The sequence below is a fragment of the Catharus ustulatus genome, chromosome 13 (assembly GCF_009819885.2).
Source record: "Catharus ustulatus isolate bCatUst1 chromosome 13, bCatUst1.pri.v2, whole genome shotgun sequence".
Lineage (NCBI taxonomy): Eukaryota > Metazoa > Chordata > Aves > Passeriformes > Turdidae > Catharus > Catharus ustulatus.
In genome coordinates, this window is record NC_046233.1 from 17,306,543 (window position 1) to 17,329,403 (window position 22,861).

The 22,861-nt window shown below is 41.4% G+C and overlaps 1 protein-coding gene across 1 annotated transcript in view; it reads right to left on the reverse strand.

Annotated features, from left to right (window-relative positions):
• DCAF1 (DDB1 and CUL4 associated factor 1) overlaps positions 1-22,861 on the reverse strand; it is a 48,046-nt gene that overhangs the window by 14,436 nt on the left and 10,749 nt on the right. Inside the window, exons 5-22 of the mRNA XM_033071542.2 lie at positions 22,504-22,617; positions 20,638-20,775; positions 19,316-19,819; positions 18,041-18,142; positions 16,704-16,862; positions 15,316-15,495; positions 13,901-14,110; positions 12,559-12,728; positions 11,278-11,402; positions 8,905-10,165; positions 7,840-8,038; positions 7,103-7,185; positions 6,262-6,346; positions 4,675-4,908; positions 4,052-4,145; positions 3,489-3,593; positions 2,729-2,802; positions 1,743-1,847 (exon numbers count right to left, since the gene is read on the reverse strand). Coding sequence (XP_032927433.1) covers positions 1,743-1,847; positions 2,729-2,802; positions 3,489-3,593; positions 4,052-4,145; positions 4,675-4,908; positions 6,262-6,346; positions 7,103-7,185; positions 7,840-8,038; positions 8,905-10,165; positions 11,278-11,402; positions 12,559-12,728; positions 13,901-14,110; positions 15,316-15,495; positions 16,704-16,862; positions 18,041-18,142; positions 19,316-19,819; positions 20,638-20,775; positions 22,504-22,617 — 3,942 coding nt within the window. The remainder of the gene's footprint in view (positions 1-1,742; positions 1,848-2,728; positions 2,803-3,488; positions 3,594-4,051; positions 4,146-4,674; positions 4,909-6,261; positions 6,347-7,102; positions 7,186-7,839; positions 8,039-8,904; positions 10,166-11,277; positions 11,403-12,558; positions 12,729-13,900; positions 14,111-15,315; positions 15,496-16,703; positions 16,863-18,040; positions 18,143-19,315; positions 19,820-20,637; positions 20,776-22,503; positions 22,618-22,861) is intronic.

Genomic DNA, 22,861 nt, shown 5'->3' on the forward strand with positions numbered 1-22,861 from the left:
CTAAAGAAACTTGGTTTCTTTAGAAGTTGCTGCTTAGGAAACATGTACAGACCCCAGAAATGGAGACCACAAAAAGCAGAAGTTATGCAATACCAACTAATCACTCTTAGCCTGCAAATCAAACCAGGAGCAGCTTTGTTTGAACACTTCATCAGCTTCACAGAAAAGCACTTAGCACACTTAGATTCTGCCTGGGGCCACCTCTATTTGTAAGACAGAAAAGTGTCCCCAGTCAAATCTGATGGGTGGCAGATCCCTTATCTCTGCTGGGTACCTGGTGTTACAGCCTGGAACCACTGCCTGCCTTGAACAAACACAGATCTCCCTTAAGTCAACACTTACCAGTGATTTTGCAAAGCAGTTCCCTGACAGCTGCTAGTTAATCATTATACAGTGCAAAACCAATTTCTGCCACAAACTATTTTTGGAGATTTTACAAAGAAAATATGAATACTAAAATATAGTGAAAGTGAACAAAAACAGTGGAAGTGGAGACAGAAATAGTAAATATTACCCATGGAATATTTACTGGGATGTAGAAAGAAAGGAGGGAGAAATAACCTCTCCTCCCTCTTCATTGCTTCCCAAGAAATTTTACTTTTCTTATGTATCCAACCTAGGGATACAAGCAGTGACCAATGATTACAAAAGAATGCCACGACTTCAACTGCAACCCTGTAGCACACTCAGTTGGCCAGGAAAGCACACTTCACACCCAAACCAGAACTACTGCTTTATCTTCAGAATTACAGGGAAATTGTAATAACAACAACTCCTCACTGCAAAGGAAGTTACTCTTTTCTGCTCTCCAGTCTTCTGAACTAGAAAGTACAAGTTTTAACCTAGTAACAGGAAGACTCAGAGATAGAAAGGGTAGCACAAATCCAACTTTCCAAATAGTCTAGGAAACAAACCCACCAAAGCATTACCTTCTAGTATTCTTTGGAAAAAGGTCAAGTCAGTTTTTCTCACGGGAGATACAAATGTATGATTTACTAGAATGCACACACCAAAGAGCAAAGAATAATGCATGTTAAATCTCTAGGGAATTGAAGCATAAGGTTTTTGCCTGTCCAAAAAACCCCCAAAACACCTGACACCCATAAAGCTACAAACTGATTCTGAGGAATTTTAACCATAGTAATCATTCTGTGCTACTGTGTATTCTACCAGCTGCACCCTGAGAGGGACACTTACTGCAGTTGTGAGCTCTTCTGTCAAGTTGCCAGAGATCAAACAGCTAGCTGATCAGAGAAGGAAAACCAACACATCCCAGTGCAAACCTATAGCCCTCTTCAAAATTCTTTAAACCTTTTGCTGTGTAGAAGTACTGTGAAGTTTCACTGCATTAGTCACAAGTTGTGTCTCTTTCAGAAATTGGTGATCAATTATGTCCAAATATGAGAATTGGAATTGAAAAAAGGAAAGCCTCAAGCACGACTGTCTATATTGGGAGTTGAAATACTTAAGAAAAGAAAAAGCAGAACAAAAAGCAAAGCTTCTGATAAAGACTGAATACTTACAGAAATTAATAAAACTACAAATAATGGTGTTAGTTTACAGTGCACAAAGTTACCGTTCACACAGGTTCTGCACAGTCTTGGTTTACACTGACAGTAATGTAATCTATTTCACATTAGGTGAGGCCAAACGAGGCCTCTGTACTTTCTGGGTATTAAAAGACTACATGTAGAGGGCTAACAGCTACTCTTGAACACCCAGGTCAATGCTATGCTTCTCACCTGGTCTTCTTCTTCATCCTCCTCATCCTCTGCCAGCCGCTGCCGGCCCACTTCATAGAGCCTGCACACCGTGTCCATGTTCATGGCATCCATGCTGCCCTGGTTCTGCAGGGAGATGCCCACACCAAAGTTAACCCAGCAACTGAGCTCAGTTGTCATATTCAATGTTACATCTGATCTCAATCACAGCAACATTTCCAAAATCCTTCCCTCCCATTTACCAGCAGCACTAAAAATGAGTCTCTTTGGTTTCAAGACCTGAAATAACATTTCCAATGACTCCTATTACTCCCCCTTGTCATCTCCAACTTCAGTAGTTAAACATGAAATACGCCCTGCTACAAATTCTTAACTTGCTTTTGTGGTCTGTAGGGATCAGTGGTCCACAGAGTATAAAGCTGTCAGGATTTTACATTACTCACTACATGTGCATAATCAGGCTTCAAGAAATTGGGTTCTAACAATATATTACGGAGCAAAGAACTGCATGAGTAACAAAACAGAAGTTTAGCTTAGTATTTTTTTCTTCAAATCCTTAGCTTCTGGGATTTTGCTAGGAAGACAAGTGTAAAAGGATCAGTAAGACTGATTCACAGAAAAGCTCAGTGGGAAGCCTCTGAAGGATTGCATTTCTCAGTTTTTTGGTACAGTGTACATTTTAATTTGCAATGATAGGAAATTAGTGCCATAAATAAGAAAACAACCACATTTTTCTTTATGGTCATGAGAAGGAAAACCTCTGTAAATTTAAAATTGTGAAGAGTTTGAAGAAGAGAAAGCAAGAGTGTTTGGAAATTTAAGGAATAAGAGGCAGCAAAACAAGACTGTAGGGGGTGCAGAATAAAAAATGAACTGCATCCTTAGCACCATCAAAACACCACCACTGCTTACAACACAAATTTAACAGCAGGAACTCCAAAAAAGAAACAACAAGCAGTGCATTCAAACCACAGCTACAGAGAGCAGGTTTATTTTAGCTGCTTTACCTCAATGACAGCCAGGTAGCAGTCCTTGCTGTCTGTGCACAAGTCAAAGATATTCCGCTTTACATCTATGGTAGCTGGAAAACATCACAGAACAAACTCAGTGGTTAACTGCAGGTTACTTAATGCTCACTGAAAAATAAGCATCTAAAAGCAAATAAAACAGGATAAAAAAAAAACTGCTGAAGTGAGTGAAACGAATGTAGGTAATTCAACCTGTAATAAAGAAATGTTGGAGAGCATTGTAAAAAACAGCCATGAAAGCTCTTAACCAGCTCTGCACAGTACCTCCTCCCTTGATAATACATTTATTGGTTTCCCTAAGCACAGGAAACAAGAGATCATTCTACAGAATAGTGGTAACAAAGGACTGAGTTGTGGCCTATGCCTCCCTTCAACAGTAAAAGCCACATTTGTTTATGTCCACAGCAGCAATTAGCTTAGCTCCACGAGCTAAAATAGAGCTCCGTGTGAAATGAGAGCAATGACATCCCAGCCAAGTGACCTACTGTCTCAGATTATGCCTTACTTGGAAAGAAGGGAGGAAATAAAGCCAGAGCTGCTGAACAGGAGCAAGTAAGGCAGTCACACAACATGACACTTGAAATTATGTCAGTGTTAAACCCAATCCTGTGCTTCGTCCAGAACAGGATATAGTAATTTGTTTCCTCATACGTGCAAAAAGAGAAGTGAATGTTACTAAGCAAACTTCCAAAAAACCTTCAAACATCCAGACAAAGCTATTGGCTCCTCTTACTCTTACCTATAGGTTTATAATCAGTTGCATTAAATGTCCTGAAAGAAGAGCCAAAGGGACTTCTCATTCTCTCCTCTAGAAGGTCATCCTCATCATCTGCCTGCAACATAGCTGAAACAAGGAAAGATTATTCCACCAATCTGCCTTCCATTAGTCACTACCATTAATCAACTTCACATCAAATGAGACTCTGACATGAATTTTCTTTATACTTAATAGCTTGGCAGGACCCATTTAATATGTACTCTTCCAGAGATGCCTTTATTGATACTACAGATCATCAAAACTTAATACAGAAGACAAAATTAATTTCTCAAGCATCACTGGATCTGCCATTATACAATAGGTTGCTTTTTAATCTCACTAATTAGTTGTGATATTGCTGATGTTACAGAAAACTGTCTTTGTCAGCAATAGATTGTAGCATGAACATCCTGGAAAAAATCCAGTTTACACATGCCAGTAAGTCCTGGAGTTACACAGTCTCTGAAGCTTCCCATTTCACTGAACAAGCATTTACTAATCTCACAAGAGGTGATCCAGGAGTGATGCAAGGGGAGAAGTCCTACCTCCATACATCACTGTGCCAGTATAGTTGAAGACCACACGACACTGATCCAGTGCAGGTACTGTGTGTAACAAATGGAAAGTTCGGAGGTCCCACTGAAAAAACACAGGCTAAGGAGCAACAAACAATTGAAAATTTCTACTTCCTTTTCAGTGAAGTGGCAAAGAACTGGGTAACTGTGTTCAAGGCATTTCATGGCATCTGTCCTGCCAATAGACAAGACATTCCTCTGAGGGAAGCAGAGTTGGACACTGGCACCACAATTCCATTCCATGTGTTCAAAAGGAGAAAGCTCTTACTCAAAACGCCATTCCCATTCATGAGAGGTGACTGCAGTACCTTCAAGGCTGATCTTGTTAAGACATGGGAAGAGAACTGAGGGGCTATGGAATGTACCAGAGGAGAAAATCTCTCTTGTTCTCTCTCTGTATTAAGTATTTTCTCTAGACTGCAACAGAAGCAGAATCTAGACTACTCTTCCATGATTCATACACAGAAACTTTTGTTACCACACATAACATGTAGCACAGAAGACCATTAATACAGCTCTGCAAACAGCTACTTGTTCATCCATACCAGTTCTTGAAGTCCCAGTACCAGATATCACAGTGGCCCAAAGGATACAATTTCAGTGTTGACTATGACCTCCAGCCCATTGGGATGGAAAACACCACTGATAGTCATGTTGAATTTGTCAAACTTGTGGATGGCTTGTGCTGATCTCACATCCCAGAGGACACCATCATTTAGGACAAGATCATCAGTGGGGTTAAAGGTGGCACAGTTCTTCTTGTAGTTGTTGGCAAGATCTGGGTTAAACAGAGTCAACAGCTTGTTGCCAGTCTGAATATCATATATCTTTTAGATTAAAAAGAAAAAGAAAGATTAGTCACAATTTGTAATGTACCTGTGCCTAAAAACCCCCAATTTCCCTTCTTAGATTGCTTAAAGAATCACCCCATTCTCCATTTCCCTTTTCTGTTTCATGTGACAGCATTCCATCAATAACCCTTCCTACCAGCCCTTTAATAGTTTTTCACAGCTGGAGCCAAGGCTCACAACAAGTTTTGGCCACTGCTTGGCTTATTGCAGGTAAACTGCATTTCACTACAATCAGGATGAGTTCCAAATAAAGTAACCCCACTGTGAGGTGTGGGACTGGGAAGCTGCAATCACAAGGTACCACTTAGCCAGAAACTATTTCAGAAATGGAGCTGCTTTCACAGCAGATGGTATTTACAAACATTGAAACTCCAAAGCACAGAGTGAGGGGGGAAAAAAGCCAGAAACTATAGAAAATTAGTTAAAATTCCTGGCATTTACACAGAAAGGCAAATTTGAGCTTTGGCACAAGGAACTTTTGGAATATAAAAAGTTTATACTTTAAACTAGCACAAAGAGTTTATGATCATCTCCTCAGATAAATCTGATCTGTAACATCCTTCAGAGCCTAGCTCTTGTTCAAACTTACAGAGGAAAATATTCTCTAGAACTGGAAAACAAATCTGTTTCAGATAAACACAATGCACAAACTTCCAGCTAAATCCAAGTTAAGAACTGGGAAGAAATGGAGAATTTACTTAAACAAATGAGAGTAACATATGAAAATATAAATAATTTGAGTAAGTTATATTTCACAGAAAAAATTTATGCAAATTCTCCTTTAGGAGAAGGAGAGAGACGGGGCCTATAACAAATGGAAATTAGCACTGCAGAGCAGCATAAAACTCTCTGAAGCCTTGCCTGTCCAATTTGCAGGAATTCATGCAAAGCACTACAACAATACTCTCTGAAGATACAGTGGTAAAGCTAAATTACCCAAAAGTAAGCTGCAAATTTGGGATGGGGAAAAGGAGCACACTTCTAATAGGTCATTTCCCACTGCTGTTGACTGAGCTATTGTTTACAGTGGAACTTTATTATTATTAATAAAAGAAGAAAGCAACTTCAGAGGGAAAAAATGCTGTGTGATCTCTCTCAAACTAATAAAACAAAGCAGAATCCAAAATTGCCCAGGATACTTGCCCAGAGGCAACACATCCACACTGCTTGTGATGCTAAAGTTTATATCCTCAAGAACAGGGAGAAGTTATTTGACACTTTCAAAGCTTTCCTCTGAAGCTCATCAGTTACACAGAGCATCAAAGCACTCACATCAATTAATAGACTTCTTCAGTGTTACATTTCTCCATGAGCTTTCCTGTTACTTACATGTGCAATGTCTCCCTTTGTGCCAATGACCCTGTCTTGAGAGTGCTTGCTGAACTCCACATAGTGGTCATCAGGGAAGGAATGCCTGCAGATATAGTCAGCAAAAAATCAAGGAATTGCAGATTCTACATGACCCAAACAACCCCAACAGCTCCAGCACAGATTTCAACAACAGAGAAAAGATGCAGAAAACTCTCTCCTTTACCACTGACCAATCATACTGCGGTAGCAAATTCAAACCTGCCATAAATATAAGACTTTGGAGAAGCCAGCAATGGATGGCATAGTGAACATTAAAACACGTGCAGCCTGAGGGAGTTAAACCTTTCCTCTGAAGAAAAGCCTCCAGCTGACCCCACACAGGTTACACCAAAACAACTGTTTACAACTAAAATAGACAACAATCAAACCTTTTAAAAATTATGAGCTTTCCACCCATTTTTTATGGGAAGGAACAATACTGCAATAGATTTTGAAGAGTTTGCAATCCAGGTCTGACAATTCCACCATGCAAACTACCACACTAGTTAAATTCTAAACTGGCTACAGATAGATTGCCAAGGTAACTCATAAACATGAAATATAAACACAAATGTGTTTCTCTGCCTTCAGGAGTAACAGTGACTTCAGTGATCTATCTTGCATGGAACAAGATTCAGGTAGAACTACATTAGAATTTGTTCTGTACCAAATAAAATAGCGGAAATTACAAACATAAAGGGATCACATTTTTCACAAGAGACATTCTGAGATCTGTGCTATTCTGTTCTAGAGTTTATTCCTGTATCAAATGGTTTTTCCAACTGCAGCACACCCCACAGCCGAGTCAGAGCGTACTTACTTCATATCAAAGACAGACTTCATTCCCCACAATGCAGACAGAGGTTGGCTCCATGTAGCAGACGTCAGCAATAAAGACCCATCCTGGATTTCCAGATTGGAGTCAAGGAAAGGAAAAGAACACCAAGGAAAACAGAGGTTATCATTTTACCTGTACACTTTTAACTTAAAAGATAAATTCAGAAACTGTAGAATACTATTCCTATAGGGATAAAATCCAAATATCTAATACTATGTGTAACAAAGACCTTGGTAGACAAACTACAGGTAACAATAGGAACAATCTATGATGTTAACAGCAGATAAAATCAGGATAATCCATGACTGAATTCTGATGCCCTGTTAGGGGAGTTCATTCTGCTTTAAATCTTTTCTTTCTTCCTAGAATCATCCCCTGAAAGGTTTCTTTCTCCAGCAAAGATATATATATAACTCTGATATCTTATACCACACATAAATAAATGTGTAATAGTCCATTTAAACATTCTTCTACTTCCAGACACATATATTAATCTCTTAAGAAGGCACACAGTCACTGTACATCTTCTTTATTATCTTGGGAAGAAAAAACCCTAAATGCAGAACTCACAGTATGCAAGTGTTTTAAGTACTCCAATGACAGGCACTGCAGGTCAGCCAGCAGGGACATTTCAGATATACATATCCAGATGGGCCCAAAACATCCCATGGCTTAGGCAGTGAGAACTGCTAAAAATCAGAACAGCTCTGCTTCCTTACCCTGGATGGCTCAAGGTGCGTGATGGCAGAGTTATGGCAGTTGTAACTGGCCTCTTCCTGTCCACTGAACACATTATAGAGCTTCAACTGCCCCGTGCAAGTACCCAGCATTAAGAATCGTTCTCTTGCAGAAAATGCACAACAGGTAAAGCCACTCTCATCCTCATTTGCTTCCCTGAACACAGAAATTGGACGGAACCTAGAGAAGGCAAAAAACACACGGCTAACGAAAAGCAAAACTGAAATGCTGTGTGATATATTAAACTCAGTCCTTAAAGATTACACAGGTACAAGTTCTAGCTTTCTTCTAGAGTAAGCCAAGTGTCAGTTTGAAGATAAGTGCTTGAGTATTACTACAGTGTTTGCAATCTTTCAGTGTTTGCTGTCCACTACGTTAAAGCACATCATTAAGCTGAAGCTTAATTGGAGTCCATCTTCAAATCTGGATTGATGGAAAACCTGTAATGTCAACACCTAGGTAAGTATAGAGCTAGCAAAAAAATTCCTAACAGTTCTGAAACACTTAGCACAAGATGCCACGAGCCAAAGACCATCATAGTATTGTAACTTTCCACAGTGACAGTGCTTTCACTGTGAAGATGCTTTCATGAACGTGTCACCTTTATTTTCATAAACTTTACATCACCTTCCAGTTTAACCTCAGGAAAGGCCACATAAAAAGGCAACTGGTGGTGCCAGTGATCCAGTTTCAAGAAAAAAATATAGATTTCACTGTCCTGCATCTGTCAGCCGACCATCCTCGAGGCTCTGTTACACACTCACAAAATTGGTGCTACATACTCACCATCCGAAGGAGAACGAAGAGTTACCAGCTTCATCAGTTAATGTTGCTACTGAAAATAAAGTGTACTAAGGGCACTAAGGACAAGACAAACAGAACAACTACTAAAAATGCATTTCAAGGCTCTCTCACTGTCACTGTGTATGAAAACTCTTTCGTCTCCAAGGATACTCCACCGTGGGACTGCACAGCCTGAATCCAGGTAAGGCTTTTTGCCACAGGGTACATCCTGAGAGGGATCATAACACAGTTTTCTTCCTTACCTGCTAAATATAAGGTGTCTATCAAAGCAGCCACCATCCACCCCTCCGTACTTCGGAAAGGCCGCCCTGCGGGTCAGCCGTGAGGTAAAGTTAGTGGGCGCCTGGCGCCTCTGTTTTGGCTCAGGACACTGGTGGGGAGTAAAGAGAGAGAAAGGGGGACAGGTGGCAACAGGGTTCTTGCAGCGGGCGTGCTGCTCCCTAAGGTACTCTGTGATTATACTGTCCAGCGTGGGTGGGGAAGGAAGGTGTCTGTCCAGCTGCTTTTTGATAGCTGGGCTCTGGCTGTAGGCGCCATGGTCCGATTTTTGTCGCAACACTCTGATTTTCCTGCCATTGCAGGGAGACGGCCTCTCCCTGACAAAGCTAATCCTGCCAATCAGAGGAGAGTTGCTGGAGTAAGAAGGGCCTGGAAGGGCAGGTGGACCTTGGGATGCAGACGGCCTTGCCTGAGCATGGACAGAGCTGGCAGTGGAACCTACAGCAGTGTGGCTACTCAAACGGGCCGAGATGCCGTTAGCTATGCGAGGAGTGCGAGGCAGAGTCACCGGAGAGGCGGCGGTTGCAACAGGGGTGAAGGCAGAAGAGTGAGACGCTGCAGTCATGGGCAGGTCAGCCTCTTTCGTAAGGACAGATGCCGTTTCCCCAAGGCCCTTAGAGATGAGATGGTTTCGAATCAGCAGCAGCAGCTCCTTCTCAGGAAAGGTGATCCTGGACTGGGCCACCACATCGGCCTTCTGCAGCCGTGCCAGCGAGACGTCCGTGCCGATGAGCAGGGGCTTCCCCGACACGCGCTCGATCAGCTCGGCTGCGTACTTGCAGAACTTCACGTGCTCACTGCGCTTGTCCTGCAGCACAGGCTCCTTCATCAGCTGCTGGATCTGACAGCTGCTGAACAGGGGCAGCTTGCTGATGATCTGCCGGACGGTGCTGCTGCGTGACAGCCCTACCAGGGCTTTGCAGGCCAGTGCCCGGATCTGATCGGCATCGGTGATCGGCATCTTCACAGACAGCAAGGACAGCAGCACCTTGATGCCATTGTTGGACTGCACCACATTCCACATCTTGGCCAACGTGTGCTCACTGCTCTTGGGGGCCTGAGGGAGCTTTCGACGAGGAGTCCCAGAGATGAATTTCCCGATGCTGGAGATCCGGTTATCTGGGCCACATACACAATTGATGATGATCTGAAGAGCTGATTTCTGAATCTCAGCATCATGGATGAAAAACTCACCCTCAGCAACTCCAAGGATGATACTAATACCTAGTGAGGGAAAGAAGTGGTTTCTTTAGTATTCTAAAATGTATCTCACACAAGTTGATCAGAGAAGTAAGGGAGTCTTCCAACAAATCTGAAGAAAATAGGAACTTCTCTTGATTCCAGAAATTTCTGAAGTTCTGCTAACTAGCCTAAGACATATTTTTCTACCTCCCTAGTAAAATCTTTTCCTGCACTGCTGGTCCTCCCCCTCATCAGTAGGTGATGTCACACAATCTCTTAGACATGGTGATCAAGCACAGCCCAGGAGTAAAAATTCTAAGGTATCTAGACAGAGTAAGGTGCACAGACATGCTCTGATTCTTACAGCATAGAGCAACTCTCTTGTATAAACACTAACAAAGTAAACACTGAGGAAGGAAGGAGACTAAATCATTGAGGACAAAATAATCCTATCATGACTTCCAAAAGGAATCAGGCAAGAAAGAAACTTTAGGGTTTCTTTCTTCAGGAAACATTTTTCCCCACAGAATTCCTGTTATAGTTTCATGTCTGATTCAGAATATCAAACCCTCACAGAATTGGTGTTTGCCTAGTGACTTTTTGGGCAAAGGAAACTGTCTTTAACTGTCTTTTGCCTATATCTAGTATTCTGCTTGCCTTTTATTTTAATTTTCTAAAAAAGAAAAGTGAGGCTCCAGTTAAAGCAGAAACCTTGGATATGATCCAGGCACATCTCACTCATTTACATGTTGAACCTGGAGGCAACCAGTTAGAGCATAACTCAGGCAGCAATAATTGCTCCTCTCCCTTACTCTCAGACGCCATATCCTCAGGAGACCTAAATTTCTAAGAAACTAAGGAAACCTAATAGTCCCATTACAAAAGTATATTTGCCTCTACCTGTATTGAACGAGCTCTTGAAAACAGGTGCAAGAGAAAGAACTGCCTCTAAATTGGTAACCCAAGCACAGTGCTAATCATGACAATTTTAACCACAGGGCACTCTCCCATTTATTTGCATCCTTGACAGTAATTGAGTACATGAATCAATTTAACCCTTGTCTCACCCTTGTAGATGAGGAACAGCCAGCCAAAATCCATGTAGCAGAAGACAGTTCATAATATGTAAGTCATTAGGACAGTATTCAGCTTACCCACAGTGGAAACAGTAGATCCAGCCTCATCTAACACATCCACAGGTTCTGCCAGTTGCAACTGGATTTTAGGAACTACAGTCAGGATGGCCAGTACATCCAAAGCATATCGTACTGTGTCATTCCTGGAAGACAGCAACAGAAGAACTTCTTAGAATTGCAAGTACAGAGTTGTTTCAATACCTTAAAATAGTATTCAATTTACTCCAAGAAACAGAAGGAAATCAGTCACATCTGCTGCATTTGTGGTGCCTTTTGATTTTAGGATGACAAGGGCTGGTCTCCATAGAAGGCAGTGCTCACATGCACATCACTGCCTGCAGTCTGCCAACATTTATCCCACATGGCTCACGGGCTCCTAAAAGCACAGCAAGTTTGTATTTATAATAATAAAAATGTTAGGACTTACTAATGAAAGTAGTCTAAATTAAGTTTCTAAGTCTAATCTAACTCTACATCTTAACTGGGAAACACTGCTGTCCAAAATACTCTGTCACCAGCAAACTAGGAAGGAAGTTTTTCTGAAGTCAAGGGAAACCATTTAGCAGCAAACCAGACAATTCTGATAGCCAAAAAATACACCTGTGTCTTTCTTAAACTGGTGCCTAAGTTGGTGTGTGGAAGGTGAAAAGGGGTGTTCAGCAAGAGGTGAGAGAGCAGAAAAATACCACAAAGAGGAGAGCTATAACCTGTGTGGAAAGGTAGGAGTTAACCCAGGTAGCAATTAGGAAACAGCTGCAGAAGGAAAGAAACAGGAGAACACAAACTACCCAGGAGAGTGCAACCTGAGAGTGGGAGGGAGGGAACTGCAGAAGCAAAACAGATTTCAAAGACTTTCAATTTATGTTAGGCAAGGAGCTCCTGGAGGCAGCAGAAATAAGGATGAGGGAGCACTGGCCCACCTCACCCCAGGATTAAGTCAGGTCTTGACTTCACCCTCTCCTTGGAGCATTTTCTAGCCTCTTAACCAAAAAACCCCATATTTTGAGACAGATAGGAAGAGGCACAGAATTGTGATGAAGCTTTTCTGAGAAGCCAGTATCGCAGTAATCAAAGGCCTGAGGCATTCTTGCTCCTCAGAAATTTCTTGATATCTCTCTCTCTACCTTAAGATTTTAGTCCTGCTTTCCCCAGAATTTGGTAAGTACTGTGTAGCCACAACACAGGCCCTAACAGCACATGCCTGTTTTAAACACTGCCAGGGTAGGAAATCTGGAAATGTAACACTCCTGCCCAAGAGTCACAAGGGCTGCACTCAGAGCACCACAGCAAACAGCTCACCTTGCATAGTACGTCTTCCAGTTGCAGGCAATGGAAATGAGCTGAAGCATGAGCTGGACACAAGACAACTTGAGAAAAACCTCTGCTGGGTCCCAGTAAAGCTGTGCTGGACCATACTCAATCAGGAACTCCATCATCTCCACAATCTGCTCATGAGTATAGGAGCAGGCCTGCAGGGAAGACACACCATTAGATCACAAGGGTTACAAACTTGCACATCAAATCCCCCACTGCTGGGATTTAACTGAAAACTGCATCTATGAGATTAGACTTGTGTCTTGCAGATTAAGTATTTACTTTCTGGTTTATTCCCCAGTTGTAAAAGAATACTGTAACTGTCACTATAATATACAATAATAGGCTTAGGGATAATATCCCTCAAGTTTCTCTACAGTCTTAAAAAGTTAAGGCAAATTTAAGACTAAAAGTTACATTAAATTAAAATTCTACTCTGCTTGTAAACTACTAATCTAGTAGTTACTACACCATCATTCAATATACATTTATGCTAAAATATTAAAAAGGTTGCTAAAAATATTCAATTACAGTTTCTAAGTTTTGACTACAAAACACACTGAATAAAGAAAACTCCTAGCAAGTTTGCCTTTCAATATTTTTAATTACATGAGAAAGCAATACTTTATATATATTTCTTTAGTTACTGAAAGTGTTTTCTGCAGAAACAGAAACTCCCTTATATTTTCTTATTTCAATTCCTCCAGAAAATAATCATAAATTAAATCAGAAGCCACAGGTGAATGTACTTTCTCAAAATCAGCAGTCATAAAATCCAGTTAAAAAAACCCCCAACAAATAAATAAAGCCAAAACAAACCAACAAAACCAGTTTTGCAGGGAGAAATCAGGAAAAACAAAATCATGGCCAAGACTCCGGATTATTATCTATCTAGATCTCACAGGTAATCTCTAAAAAGAGTGGTGTCCAAAAGACACTTCATTTATCATTATCAAATAAAACTTATTTCTGAGTTTTACAGCATTATATCCCTCTATGTACATACAGATTTTGTCCTTTCAGAGATTAATAGCATAGAAAACCCCACAAGTATCAAAAACAACCTGCCTTTGAGCTTCTGAGAGATGGAAAAGGTACCACAGCACATGAGCAGGAGCCTTGATCAAATGTAATTCAGACTAACCTCAAGGGCTCCTTTGTATTTTCCTATTACAGTGCCATTCCACAGAACAGAAAAAAAGCAAACAAAACAACTGCAGTCTGCACAGTTACTGCACTGGCTTCAAGGGGTATCTACATATGTCTGCAGCTTGGATTCAATGGAGTAATCAACAACCACGTGAAAAGCTTGCCATGAGCTCCTCACCTTGTAGGGGGGCTGTGGATGGACCAGGATGCCACCCTCAGTGCGCTGCAGCGACTGCTTCACCTGCTCCAGTTTGATGGCAAGGTGAGCCTCGAAGTACCGGCGCAGAGCCATGCACGTGTGCTTCCCCGTCTGGCGACTGGCAAAGATCTCATCATCACTCAGGAGGGCTCCTTGGTCTTCCAGGTTTAAGATCTCCAGAGTACTTATCTTCAGAAAGAAGTTGGGTGTAGGGAAAAAAGTTTCATCAGCTCAGTCTTCAAGAAAAAAAGCATCTACAACTCTCAGCTGCTCTCGTACCACACCCAAACACGCTGCCTTTGCTGTACAGGACACAGAAGCATACTGAGAGGTGACAAGGGTTGTCTGAACAGAAAAGGATCTCTGCATGGGTGAGCAGCCTAAATTGAACCATGCCCTCTCCTTCACTATCTATGAAGACAGAAATCACAGAATGAAGTAGGTTGGAAAAGACCTTTGAGATCATCAAGTCCAACCTATGACCTAACACCCCCTCATCAACTAAACCATGGCACTGAGTGCCACATTCAGTCTTTTTTTAAACATGTCCAGGAATGGTGACTCCACAACCTCCCTGGGCAGACAATTTCAGTGCCCAATCACTCTTTCAATACTTTCAATACTTTTTTCCAACGTCCAATCTAAATATCCCTTGGCACAGCTTAAGGCTGTGTCCTCTCATCCTGTCAGTCATTGCCTGGGAGATGAGACCAACCCCCACCTGACCACAACCACTTTTTGGGTAGCTGTAGAGAGTGATAAGGTCACTCACCCTTGAGCCTCTTTTTTTCCAGGCTAAAGAAGTCACATCAATGAAGGTCTGGAGGCAGTATTGTGCTGAGTTCTATTAGGCATAATATGGCACCACATGGTGTGCCTGCACCCTGGAGCACTGATGTCCCTGAGTTAGACACAGCCCAAGCTGCAGGAGTGCACAGCAACAGCCTGTAGGCATTGCAGCTTTTCTACATGAACAGTGTCCTGAGTTGTGCCCATGGTTCCTGCAGTGCACACACACAGCAATTCCTCTCCTGGAACAAGGCTGCATTTATCCACATCCAACAGGGTGAACTTCTATGTGAAGTGGTAGGAAACATCTGGACTATCACTAAGCCACCACTGTTTGAATGAGTATTGCTTAACCCAGGAGTTGCACCGAAAAAGCTCCCAAAGGGTAGAAAGTCTCTAGACAGTAATCATAATAATAAAAATAAAATAATAAAGATAAAGTCATGCATGTGAGTGTTGCTTATAAAACAACCCACCTCTCCATCTTTTGGGAAGTGAGGAGGAAAAACCCCAAACAAAACCAAACAAAAGAACTAAACAGTCCATAGTTGCACTTACAGGGTGCCACTAAACCCCTGTACCCTACTTAAAGCCCCAGCCCTTACCAGGTTAACCAGACGTCGCAGCCCATCGTGTCTGTCAAAGAGCTCCAGGACAGCACGGAAGGAGAAGCAAATGGAGAAGAACATGGTGGCATGGCAGCAGCCCGAGGCGTGGGAGCACTCCATCAGCCACAACGTGTAGTTCACTACATCTGAAAGCACATTATGGGGGTGCATGCACACCTAGAAAGCAAAAGAACATTCTTGAGGAGGACTTCAAACAGATTGCTTAAGAGATTTGGACCAAGGAGAATTAAGACTCTTTGAGAAGCAGAGGACAAGTATCAGTTATTCTCAGCTTGACTTGGTTCATCTGAGACATGAAGTAAGTCCCATTTCCAGACCAGTAAAAAAAGTTGCTATTAGACTAACAAAGAGTATGATTTCTCAAAGCACAATGAATACAGCAGCCTTAGTGCATTATAATTGCAGAGATATACAGATATTCTCTGTACCACTTCCACATACCCAAAGAATGCCTCACTAGAGGCTGACAAGTTTCCACTGAAGAAACACAAATTCTGCTCACTGTAACCAAGTACCATATGCTATGTTGAGGTACTAGCAAACTCTGGCAGCACTGAAGCCTAGAGGAATTGCAAGGATTATCAAATGCAAGTCTGAAGTCTGACTTTTCTCTGGAAACTGAGCTGGTCTTTTCCCATTCTCAGTCCATGCCTCTGAGATGTGCAATGTGCTCAGAACTGCACTTTTCCAATTGCCTGTTTACATCTACTGAGGAGGAACTGGGAACCTCTGCCACAGTCAGTGACAAGAGGAACTGAAGTGCTGGCACTAGCTGCTGTGTGCCAAGTCAGTAGAGTTCTCCATCTCTTCTCTGCTGGTGTTGGATGTACTCAAAGAACACAGTGTTACCAGCTTCAGACCTGAGGTCTGCCATGGACTACTTGACAAGGGACTGTACCCTGAAGCTGGCTTCCTCCGAAATCCAAGATGTACCACAGACACCTGCTCTACCTGGTATCTGAACATATCAGGGATAACACCTGGAACCATGCATGGAGAAAATCTCGGGTATAGCAGTCCATTGGAACAGACAGGAAAATAAAGGCAAATGAGAATGGAGGAGGTTTTTGTCGGGATTTTTTGAGAGAAAGAGGGAAGAATAGAATGAAAAGGGTGATTACAATGCTGACAAGGTCTTCAGTTAAATCCCTAGGAACTGAAATCCACACTCTTGAAAAAGAACATATACACACCTTGAAACAATACACTATTATTCATATACCTCCTAATGCCTCTACATATATTAATCATCCATATAAATTTGCTTTTAATCTTAGGAGATGTTTATTCACTGTTTGAACACAGGTAGAAACACTGAGAAATGATGGGAATCACTGCAGTTACAGTATGAGAACAACTCTTACCCTCTCCATAGCATCTTGATTGTAAGACAAGTAATACAAACACATGGACACTCCTGTTGCTGCCATGGAAGGACGAGGAATCTCCAGCAACTTTTGCACTCCTCCATGAGCAACAAACTCCGTAGCAAACTTGTTGTGCAGTAGCAATGATGCCAAATGCTAAGGAATCATTAAAGCAGATTAGACTAGGATTCTTCAAACTTCTAATCAATTCCATCCCCATCTCATAGAAAAACAGATGGCAGAAAAAGTAACTGCTCTGTGCTTTGCGCACCTCACTTCCTCCTCCCACTATATTTAATCCAGAATGTAGTATTTATCCCAATAACAAAACCAAAAGAGGCATTAGCACCTTTTTTCACATATCTTGCAAAAGAAATACAAGAAAAGCAGAGCAACTCAGAAATTATCCAACAGGTTGCCTTAAGGTCTTTCTAGTTTCTTTAAATTCACTCACCTTCTATAATCACTACTAATGATTTAAATTTCCATTCACGTTTTGATTATGACACACTGCTGACACAAGGAATTTTACAAAATGAGGTGTAAAGGCAATTAAAGGGAAGTTTGCAGTTGCACTGAAGTGTACTGCACACTGCTTTTCTGTATTACCTACACCTTAAGAGGAAACAGTTAAGAACCACTGTAAACCCCACTCTACTCCCAACTGAAGTAACCTACAGCTACTGTAGGAACATTGCTCCTTCAAAATAAATTCTCAGACAAAGATACAGAGATAAAGACTCTGGAGGACCAGAGGCAGAGAAGTTATTGTGAAAGAGGGAAAGAACGCATAGAAAAGTTTATCTTTTGCTGCTGCACTGCAGTTTTGGCTTAAATAAGGTTATTTTGTGTGGCTTTTTACCTTGGGGAGGTAACCTTAAAGACTACTCACACAAAACTAGCATTTCAACCACTGAGCTCAGAGATGTCATGTTGGGGCTTCTGGGAATAAGATGTTTATGCTCCTTACCCCTCACAAGTGTCCTTTGAGATGGTAGGCAATGGAATAACTCAGAAATGCCATCTAAGGGCAGCAGGAACACAATCATTTGACAGAAAAAAGAACTTTTATAATCTTCAAATAGGTAGATGAAAGGTGAACTTAATGACCCTTCCTGCACAATTAAGATATTTTTATTCCCTCCTTCCTTTCCTGTTTTTTTAAGTGCTTGACATTTAAAAAAACAAAACTGCAATGCATTCAAATGCTTCAGGGAATGCTGCAAGACACCAGCCTGAAGAAGATGAACACTTGCCTTTGACACATGGCAAGCACATATTCCATGTCTTTACAATGTTTACAGTATACTTTATGTATTATGAAAGCAATTTACCTTAAGGGCTTCGAAAGTGAGCAGCACATCGTTGGTTCGCTTCAAATCAATGTAGTACATCATCAGCTCCCTCGATCCCAGTTGCATGAAGATGGGTAGCAGCTGAGAAAAATAAAAATGAGACACTAGCTGAATGTTTCATGGGAGTTACAGGGTCTCTTTTGGTTTGTACTCTCTCAAACCCCCAGTTTTCCCCTATTAGCAGATACCTGTTATGAGAGGTCAGAGGTAACCAGCTCCATCCATAGGAAGCAATAAAGGTTAACAGACCTCTTGTAATACATCTGCTGACTGCAGCAAGGTGCATGGCAGCTGCCACACGGAAATCTTAAGACTCTCCTTCAAGTGCGGCTATGGAAATCCACACAGATACCCTGGAGAGAGGCTCCACCTTCCATCTGTGCAAAGACAACTACCCAACAACTGAACAGAAAAAACAGGAGAGCAGGGCAACAACCAAAACCCTTTGCATCATTCTTTGTAACACCTTTATGCTAGTAATTCCTATTTTTATAGTCTATTATTGTTGGCATATGAAGCAATCCAGTCTGCATGCAGGGTGTTAGGGTAATGGTTTCTCTGGCTCTCACAGAAACAAGGCACACATGTGCACACATGTAACATCTACCACAAAGCAACACAGTGTTGCTTTGTTCTGTTACAGATTAAGGTAAACAAAAAAAAAAAAGGGGGAGGAAAAAAAAAGAAACATGGAAACATATTTTGGTAAATCTTACACAGCCACATATTTTGGTAAATCTTACACAGCCACATTATTTTATCCATTTAAGTAATATCAAGTTTCAAATGCATCTGCATAACACGGGCCCTGCCACTTCTCAGAACTACTACAGAGGTTACACAAACCACTTCATGTAGAATTTCAAGCTGATTACTTCCTCAGACTTTTACTTGCAGGAATCTATGATATTCCCCATAGGAAACAGGAAAAATGTCTGCATTTCAAACAAAGCTTCAAGGAAGCAAGCACCAAATTTAGCAGGAACATGGGACAAAATCCCCACAGCCATGCTCCAACTACCAGACCACACATCTGCTAGGTTCAGGTTTGTTGAGTATTACTCACCAAGTAATATTCAAACTGACTTCATCAATTTAGAAGTCATCAACAACTCAGGAAAAGTTACCAGTCTTAATCATGACAGGAAATATCAGAGAGTGATATAACAGTTCTGCCAATCTCCCCCCACAATTCCACTCAGCTTTGTTCAGAGAATTAGAGCAGAGTGCTTACTCCCACCTTCACGTGCTCACCTCTTGGTACTCCCCCAAGGGAGTCAGGTACTGAAGGATCAGCCTCTGCTCTATGGCAGGAGTCAAGGGGTAAAGTGTGTAATTAGTGCCAATCACCCACGGGGACATTTCTGACCAGCTGCTGTTGGACAGTTCAACAAATATCCTCTCTGGTTCCGAGGTGGAGAAGCCCAGTTTTTGCTTGGCCTTCCGGAAGCCATCTCTTTCGTGCTGTTTCCCTGATTTGCTTTTTCTCAGTCCCCCATCTTCTAACTTTACAGCAGAGTTTACTCTGCTACTGGTCTTATGACTTGAATCAAGATGAAAGGAGATCTCCATATCACCAGAAACTTCTTCTTGCTCTCCATCTACTGTGATCTCCCCATAATCCATATCCACAGCCTCTTCATCGAGGGGCAGCAGAGGATCTGATGGCACTTTGCGAGGACTGGGGCGCTTGTTCTCCTGTTTTGTGGTCATTTCAGTGACCTGCAACTCTCGTAGTCGACGAAGCACCAAAGCCACCTGTTTCAGAAAAGCAGCATCCATGAGAACACACTTCTTGCTTTGATCATGAACTCACCTCAGCCATATTTTTTGTTATCATCATATAACCCCTCCACAGCATACAGTGCTGAGTATGTTGTGGTGTACATTTGCCCAGAGAAACAACAACTTCAAAGTGAGTGAGAGAACTCAAATCCATTTTGTTACAGTTACTTTCATTCTAAAATATCAGCACCATGTCTCTTGTGTGAGAAGGAAGTGGTTGGAGAGGCATTAGGAGCAGATGAGCTATACTGGTGTTAACAGAACCACATAGCAGCTGCAGCATCCTTCCAGCACTGCTGCCCAGCCTCAAATAAAGGCAACATTCCCTTTGGAAGCAGCAACTTTGGTAAATTGAAGTTCCACAAAACCAAAGGTCATGCTTTTAACGTTTAGAAGAGAAGTCACCACCATCTCAGCATAGCTGTCTCCATGTTGACATACTTTTAATTTTAAAACCTCTGTCTGGTGGGCAAATCACAATGTGCAGTAGTTACAGATGCACAGCTTCTGAAAATTCTTCTTTAAGGGGAGTTTGAATATGAACCTCATAAAAAAGTAAAGTATTTGACTTCTTAGGTTTCCGTTGGCATTTTGAATGCAACTGCTGTTAACAGAGTAATCAGGCTGCATACTCCAACTCAGTCAGGAAAAGATGGAAACCATGACTCTTACAGATAGTATTACAACCACTGTAAGACTCACATTAACCCATGAATATGAGCTCCCCATAAATAAAAATGATAAAGAGGTAACTGTACTCCACAAAGGGAAAGCAACTGAGAGATCATTACCAGTTGTGAGTTCTCATCCCTGTAGTTTGCAGCAATGTCCTGGTTTTCCATAGCTCCTCCCAACAGTCCTGTGGCATATGTCCTTAGTGGCTGATCAGCCTCTCGTGCCCACTTGAAGAGATTTTCAACAATGCCTTCCTAGAAGGGAGAAAACAAGAAACCAGTTCTAACAGCTGTATTCCATTTTTAATTTCTCAGTACCAGTGAAAGCATCTGATGGGAAGAATTCTCTCATCTCTAGTAATGACCAGGCTGGATTTTCTACCAAGCATGTAATGAATAAAAATAACTGGAACCAAAAAGAGAGAAAAGGGAGGCGGCGGGGGAGAGAGAAAAAGAGAGAAATCTAAAACTTTAAGCTGCATGAAACTATGCCCAGGCATCAGATGTTTGGATTTACACACCTGCAAAAAGTGGCCAGTATTTCCTAGGAAGCAGCAAAACACTACAGGCAGGGATTAGTCCAAACAAACAAGCCCAAATTCCAGACACTTTCATAATAAAAATATCTAGCAATTTAGCAAATTTCAAAGAATCTGTGTTGAACTTACACCAAATAAAATGAAATTGGGCCAAATTTAAAACAGACAATTAAAAAGACAATGTTTATAATGAAGATTAATTTGTTTCCTCTAAATTGTCACTGGAATTGGAAGCATCAACAACAACAAACTATTATCATGACAGAAATCGTGCACATAATTTGAATTATAGGTAAAATACAATAAAAGATCAGTGAAAAGCAGTAACTAAGAGACATATTTTAACAGGAACTCTCAGCTTACAGATTTCTAGAGTTGCCTGTTATATATTTAAAGACAAGTGCATTATTATTTCATTGTTGTTATGTAATAACTGATGAGCTGTGAAATCCCTTGGTCGCTAGAGGGCCTCTTTGTGACAAGAGCAGCACTCCCTTCTTACAGCCTCTTACCTACAGGAGGCCTAGTGCCAGAGCAGAGCTCAAGACATTCTCAAGTTAAAAGGAAAAAAGTCCCTAAGTGCAAAATTTAATTTAATTTCAGCTTACAGAGAGCTTTGGTCTCTGGAAATAGCTATATTCTCCTCAAACGGGGAACCATTGTCGTGGTTTTAAATTGTTTCTTGATCAAAGCTTCCCAGCCTGAGATTTTGGACAGATCACAAAGAGCTCAAATTAAATTAAATGTTTCACAAAGGCAGCACATTATTCTTTTCTTTTATCATGCTTTAGAATTCATATGCATATTTCCAGGAGTAGAGAAATTAATTTAGAACTTTTATATAAAGCACGACCTCATTTCCAAACTTCAGAAAAACATTAATTCTTGCAGATGAGGAAACGGTGCCTTGAGTGAAATTCACTTTTTCCTCACTTTCCACTGTGAGCATTCCTTCAGAATAACTCACTTGTCAACATGCAGAAGTCTGATTCAGCTGTCCATCACAGTTCCAGATAATCCCCACAAAGCTTGTGGATTTTAGACTGCTTAGTTAAAGTATGACTTGCTTATCACTTAGCTCTTGGAAAGCAATCGCTCTGCCAGAGCTGGGGATTACTGAGCAAGTCCTCCATGTTCTACACAGCCTGCTCCACTCACAGGCCTATAAAGTAACAATTCCAATTCTAACAATTCCCAAAATATTACATTAAGTTCCAGCTCCTCTGTTTGAATCAGTCACATCACACTTTAAAAAGCTATGAAATACCCAAGATTTGACTAACTGAGCAAGCCAAGAGTAAAAAGCCCCAAACCATTAGTAAGACTGAACACATTGACTCTCAGGCACAGGATTTCAATATGGCCTTTTACTGGTTTCTCCTTTGGGAACTCTTGTTGGCAAAATAAAGCAAGCTTAGAAGTCAAGCTTTAGTACAGGATTTACCTTTTCCTGAAAGACAACAGCTGTTTCCAGTCCTGGCATGATGTCCAACAGAAGTCTGCAGGCAGCAGTGTTTAGTGGAGGTTCTCTGCTTGTCATCACATAAGCATTCACTAGCTGGAGAAGATCAGGAACAGCACTGGTTTGAAATTCAACTCTGACCAATCCCAGAGCAGTGAAAGCCTTACAGCTCCCACAGCAGCAAAACAAGAAAGTAAGGGATGCCAGTCAAAGCCCTGGATTCCAACATGACCAGCCTTTAGCCAGCTCCCTCAGTGACTGAGAACTGAAATGACTTCTCAGAGAAGCAGAGAGCTTCTGTTCACTATCTCGAACTGATTTGTAAAGAAAAGTGCCCTGA